The sequence below is a fragment of the Mercenaria mercenaria genome, chromosome 7 (assembly GCF_021730395.1).
Source record: "Mercenaria mercenaria strain notata chromosome 7, MADL_Memer_1, whole genome shotgun sequence".
NCBI classification, from domain to species: domain Eukaryota; kingdom Metazoa; phylum Mollusca; class Bivalvia; order Venerida; family Veneridae; genus Mercenaria; species Mercenaria mercenaria.
Genome location: NC_069367.1, coordinates 47,288,651 through 47,295,442, shown reverse-complemented (window position 1 = coordinate 47,295,442; position 6,792 = coordinate 47,288,651). Strand labels below are relative to the sequence as shown.

Genomic DNA, 6,792 nt, shown 5'->3' with positions numbered 1-6,792 from the left:
TGCTACTATATAAGATAATGTCTTTTAAAAGTAGAGGTCTCTTATTGAGACATATATTCATTTTACTGTCAAATCGCTGAATAGTGGACAAGATTGTTCAAATTATCACCTTTTTTTTTTTGAAGCTTTAGCAAAGAAATTTGTTCAAGCAAGCAATTAAACTCAGGTGAGCAATATAGGGTCATCATGGCCCTCATATTTTTTTCTGTTAAAACCAGATTAAATTTTATGTTTGTATAATATGATTTCTGCCACCTAGCCCACATTTTACTGTTTCATGAAGTTACATCATGCTGATGACCAACTGCTAAAAGAGAAATACCTAATGTCAAAATTGTTAGTAAAGTGTTGATTATATATATAGAACATATCATGGGGTTGAAACAGCAATGGTCAAAATGTATAATGATCTTTTGGAAACCATAGATGAAAATCAAATAACAATCGTTGTCATGATCGACTTGAGTGCAGCGTTCGATACCATCGATATCCCGATACTGATTCAAATCCTTCAAGATGACTTTGGTATACATAGCACGCCCTTGAAATGGATAAAATCTTATCTCACGAACAGAACAATGAAAGTTTTAGTCGAACAGTCAGCATCTGACACGGAGCCACTAAGGTTTGGTGTCCCGCAGGGTTCTTGTGCCGGACCTGTGATCTTTACCCTGTATATATCGGCTCTTAACCGAGTGGTGCAGTAATATCCAGCTGATCTCAATGGATACGCGGACGACCACAAGATTGCGTTAAAAATTCAAGCGGGAAATTCTCAAAATGAGACAACTGTTCTTCAACAACTCGACAGTTGTCTAAATGAAATCATAAAATGGATGACAACCTTCAAACTGAAAATAAATCAGTCTAAAACTGAAATTATTATGTATGGAACAAGACAACAGTTAGCGAAATTGGACAACACAAGTGTAAACGTTGGTGGGTGTGACGTAAAATGCGTCGATCACGTGAGAGACCTAGGTGTTACTATGACCAATACACTCAACTTTGACCATCACATTCAGAAAAAGTGTCAGATAGCTCATGTACAGTTACGAAACCTTAGAGCTATACGGAAACATCTCACACAGAAGTCAACTGAATCATTAGTGCATGGATTGGTTCATTCTCACATTGACTTCTGCAAGTTTATTTACAGAAATTCCAGCCTACCAAATCAATAAACTACAGCGAGTCCAAAATCATGCCGCTAGAGTAGTCAAGAAGGCTTCCTATGAAAAACCAAGTACCGAACTTCTGAAAGAATTACACTGGCTTCCAGTTAAGGCTAGAGTCATGTTCAAAGTTTTAGTAATGGTCTTCCGTGTCATCAATGGTACAGCTCCAGTATATCTGAGGGAAATATTTGTACCTACTCGACAACGATACAGACTTCGCTCACAAAGTGACACTAACTTTAACATCCCTAGACGGCGAACAAAACTAGCAGACAGATCTATGGCAGTCGTTGGTCCCAAATGGTGGAACGATCTGCCTAGCTATCTGAAAAACATTCAGTCTGAAGCCGGCTTTAGATCAAAACTGAAAACACATTTATTTAGGCAGTTTTATGAACAATGAGTGTAGTCTTGTTAAAATACAAAATATTCAGAAGTGGTGTAAAATAGTATTTATATATGTCAAAATCTTTAAGTCTAAGTTCTAGAATCCTGTTCATATTTTGTATGTATATATGTTAAATGTGTGTTATGTAATTGTAAAGCGCAATAGAATATTTTATAATTTTTGCGCTTTATAAATGCCATGTATTTATTTATAGAGTGATAAATGTTAAAAGTTTGTTGCAAAACAGAATGAATGCATCCCACAAATAGTCATTTGCCATTATTACACAACTTTGTCACTTTTTGACATATAAAAAGGAATAGTGTCATTCCCATATTCCCATGTTCACATGACTGATAGAACATGCTATTGCTGTTAGTCAGACTAGCAGAACATTGTGTTTTCAAATAATTGAAAGTTGCAGTCATTAGCCAAAGTAAGGTTAAACAATGTTGGCATAAAGCTGGCCAAAAGATACATAAGATAAATTCATAAGACAATTTGTTATTTGACATTTAGCACTATTTAAACTATGGCATATATCAGTCTGTATTCGGAATTTTGCAATGAGTAATTGCCATTATGCATACTGATGCATAAGGCATTTGGCAATTAGCACTCAAGATATACCTGTCTTCCACACATTGTGGCCTTCCGTACAACTCAATGTTTTGTGAATATAAAGTGTGTGTGTCTGTGTTTTGGTGTACATGTAGTGTACTACGTCTTTTTCGATAATTTCTCAGTCATATAAATGACAGTGTCTACTTGCAGCAATGATGCAATGCCGAACTTTATAGTTCTGCTTCGTTTGAATATCAAACCATAGAAAGGTGAGATGATACCCCAACCAATCACATTATTCAGACACCGGGTTAACCAGTCTTAGTACTATTTTTAATGCTGAGTGACAACTTAGGAAGCTACTTGTACAATTCTTCAGGTATTTGGTATAGCATGACCAGGGATCATACCCACAACCTTCCGCACTTGAAGCGGTTGAGGCAATATAATTTCAAGTACAGAACTTGATTACAACGATAGGGAGATTTTGTGTAGTTAACGGTTAGCTCAGTCGGTATAGTACTCACCCTGTAAGTAATAGGTCCGGGGGTTTGATCCCCAGACTAAATGCACATTTTACGCACAATGTGGGACCGTAACTTTATGTTGTCCTAGATCATAATTACCTTGTTGTCTGTCACATTAGAAATTCAAGGGCGAAATTTATATAGCGGGGAAGTGTATCATGATATTGGACTTGCACTTTACTTGTACGCAACTTCATTAAATATTCTCCATTTATTCTTATATGGGGGCTACCACCCACTTTTTAAAATCCTAGCAGGAAGTGCATACCAGTAAAGTCCATTGTACGCAGAAGAATTTGTGTAGGCAGTCATTTAGTGCAGTTGGTAGAGCTCTCACCCTGAAAGCAAGGATTCCCAGGTTCGAAACAGAAATTGACTCCGCATTTTCTCATCATGTTACACGCCCAAAGTCGTTAATAATAAGCAACTGCCTTCAAGTTACCAAGTGTTGAAATAGTTTTGTCGTAAGAAACGTTTAAAAGTTAGATCTGCTGAATATACAACGTTTTCTATATAAGATACTGAAAAAATCAGCAACACCATTTCCCTTGATTAGGCGTAATGCATTGTTAAAATATACCGTTCGTTTTCGTATTTTTGCGATAGGATACATACGTTATGCAACATTTAGGTACAAAAAATTATGATTTATGGATTTATACAGACAAGAAAGTATTCGTGGTTAAAACTGTAACATGTGCGCGACTTATGATAATCATTGTTACCTGTTACATTACAACTTAATGTTGGCTTATAGTTAATCAAGAATATCACCTCGCAAATTTGGTAGTAAATGTTATTGAACAAATATTGAACTGTTATAACACATATTTAAAAACATTAACAAAAGGCTAATTGCAAACGTAAAAAGCCCGTTAAATCATAGGTATACTATTGCAATATCATAAACAAAGACTTTAATTGGAGCAATTGTGTCAGAATAATTTGTATATCTGATAACGTAACACATAAGCACAGATAGTGATTGACTCCCTTTTCATGTTGTCGTTGCTATAATTATTGTTGAATTGCTGTAATTAATAGAATTTGGGTCATTTGTGGCTGATTTGGGTTCATTATGTGAATGACTGGGTCCCAGCTTCGCACATTATGCCATACACAAAAATTAAAGGAAACCAGATATTTGATAAAGCAGGTACTCGTTGTAAGACACAATGTATAAATTTGGACCAATCAGAAACAATTTCTAAAAATAGCACATCTGCTGGGGTATAAATAGGTAGATGAATGATAGAGAGCTCATTCGGTATCCAGCGGTTGAAGAAGACACATCGAGGATTCAACTAATAATTTTTCCCAGTACCTTGATAAGGAGACTATTGCAGTAGCCCTGTCAGGGCGGATAAATTATTAAAAAGAAGACTTTGGAAGTTTATAGACTAAAGAATAGTTGCAGAATTTCAATAAGGTTTCGAGCTATAGGGCCAGCGCATAGGAGTTTTACCTTAAGGGTAGTTGAATGCTACATACGATAGCATATATAGGCTGAGCATCGGGAAGCTGAGACAGAGACCCAGAGTTTGGTAATCTACTGAGATAGTAGGAGAGTTCCAGCTTATAGAAGGTTCAGCATTATTGGCGAAGTACAGCCAAGGCATCGGGGATAATACCTATATGGTAGTTGAATGCTATATATGATAGCATATAGGCGCTGAGCATCCAGGAGTCAGGGCAATCTTATAGAGTTTGAGAGGACAGAGGCCGAGCATCTATGCGATAGGACTCGTATGTTGTTGATTCAAAGACATTGTCTGACGGGAACTTCTACAAAAAGACCAGTCAAGTATAGAGTCTCCAGCCTATAGGAGTTTGAGCTAATCATTTTTAATTGAAGATTGTTAGTTTGAAACATTTAGTGATTTGCCTGATTCCTGAAATTGTCTAGCTCATAATAAGTAATCATTTACAAATCATTGGTACACGAATCATTTAGGCAAGGTAGCCAGAGGAAAATTCTATATCTGAGATATTTGGTCTCACTAGTTTTACGTTTTAACAAAGGACATTCTACATCGTTTGTCAGCTAGTCTAAGACATAGTCACCTTAGCGATTGGACCCAAACCATTGTTCAAGATACTAAAGGCGTAGTCACTTCCCTGGGTCATATAACCAGTATCCTGACAATTTGGGGGCTCGTCCGGGATCTATATCCAAGGAGGTACAGAGACTAGTGGTTTTAACGTTCTGTTGGTGTACCAGAAGGCGCTGTGACTGAAGGTAGTCTGAGTCACATATAGTTGAATTTTAGAGTTAGTTCCAGCCTAAAGCTTAAAGATGAACTACGATAAATGGGTTGAGATGGGTGAACGTATGGGTCTCTCAGGTTCAGAGCTCATAGAGTTTGTTGATAGGAAAGAGAAGGAGTATACAGAACGTGAGGAACGGATGCTTAGACGAGATGAGGACAGAAGGAGGTTTGAGGCTCAAGAGGCTGAGAAGAAACGATTGTATGAGGAAGAACAGGCTGAGAAGAAAAGATTGTTTGAGATTGAACGTTTGAGGGAAGAAAGAGCTTTGAAGGAACAAGAGTTGGAGATGTTTAAAATAAAGGCTGATGCCGGAGCTTTGGGAGACGATAAAGGTGCTGAGCACCACAACAGTAAGACACTGCGACCGAGACTCCCGAAGTTCGAGGAAAGTAAAGATGATATGGATGCATACCTCGAACGATTTGAACGGTTTGCAAAAAGCCAGGGATGGAAAGAAGAGACATGGGCTGTAAGCCTCAGCTCACTACTAACAGGAAAAGACCTGGACGTATATACAAGCATGCCTCCAGACCAAGCCAATGACTATCCTGCATTGAAGAAAGCAGTGCTGAAACGTTATCAGTTGACAGAGGAAGGTTTTAGATTGAAGTTCAGGGAATGCAAGCCAGAGCGTGGTGAAACTGTTTTCCAGTTTATGGCAAGGCTGGACATGTATTTCAGTCGATGGACAGAGATGGCAGAAGTTGACAATACGTTTGAAATGCTGAAAGACCTTATGATCAGAGAACAGTACATCCAAACATGTTCCACAGACCTGGCTTTGTTCTTAAAGGAAAGAGTTGCAAAATCGAGAGCTGAGATCACGCAGTTAGCAGAACAGTACATTGAAGCGCATGGTGGTACTATAACCCCGAACAGGGTTTTGAAAAATAATTTCTCATCCAATAGGCCACCACAACGTCTAAGTATGACGCCTTCATCTCAGCCCCAACAAAGAGAAAGGCCAGCTTTTAAAAAGCCTGTATGTTTTATATGCAACAAGGAATGTCATATAGCTAGAAAATGCAGAGACCTATCCAAGAGAAAAGTAAGCGGTGCTGCTTTAGCTAGTAGGGGATCTTATGAGGAAAGACAGAGAAATAGGCATGGAACGCAAGATTCTACACCTATAGATTGGAGAAAGGAAGGCCAAGCGCAGAAAGACAGACAGTCGGATGACAGAAAAGTTGCAGCCTCAGTTATAGCAATATCATTAGATGACGAACAGTTAAAAGACTGCATAGAAGATGGACGACTTATGTTAGCACATGGAAAATCCATTTCGGTTATAGCAAGCTCCTGTTCCATTGATTCAACAAATGGTGAAAGGAACTTGATATTGAAGAAAGGATATATCGGTGATAAAGAAGTTCAGGTTTTGAGAGATACAGGGTGTGAGCTGGCGGCTGTCAGGAAAGATTTCGTATCAGAGAATCAAATGTTAGATAAGAAGTATCTTATGGTTGCAACTGATAGGCGTACAAGGATAGTTCCTTCAGCAAGGATACAGGTTGATACACCATATTTTATAGGAGAAGTTGAAGCCATGGTGTTGACAACTTTTATCTGCGACTTAGTTATAGGAAATATAAAAGGGGTTTCTGATAGACCAGACATTAACTTGAGTAGTAGGGATGGAGAACAGTCTCTATCAAAAGAAAACATTGTTGCAGCTGTGGTAACAAGAGCACAGGCTGAGAAAGAAAAACAGTCAATAAAACCTTTGAAGGTCACAGAACCTAAACATGATGAACTTAATGTCGAACGTTTACAAAAAGCTCAGAAGGAGGACAATACCTTAGGAAAGCTGTGGACGTATGCCTCTGATAAAAAGAAAATGAAGACAAAGAGTGGGTTTACATGT

The 6,792-nt window shown here is 38.0% G+C and overlaps 1 protein-coding gene across 1 annotated transcript; it reads left to right on the top strand.

Moving 5' to 3' along the window:
* Nucleotides 1–4,977: 4,977 nt before the first annotated feature.
* On the top strand, nucleotides 4,978–6,443 carry LOC128558263 (uncharacterized). Its single transcript, XM_053547160.1, has 3 exons — nucleotides 4,978–5,278; nucleotides 5,702–5,910; nucleotides 6,405–6,443. Exons 1-3 carry the CDS (start codon nucleotides 4,978–4,980, stop codon nucleotides 6,441–6,443), a joined length of 549 nt encoding a protein of 182 aa, XP_053403135.1.
* The last annotated feature ends 349 nt before the right edge of the window (nucleotides 6,444–6,792 follow it).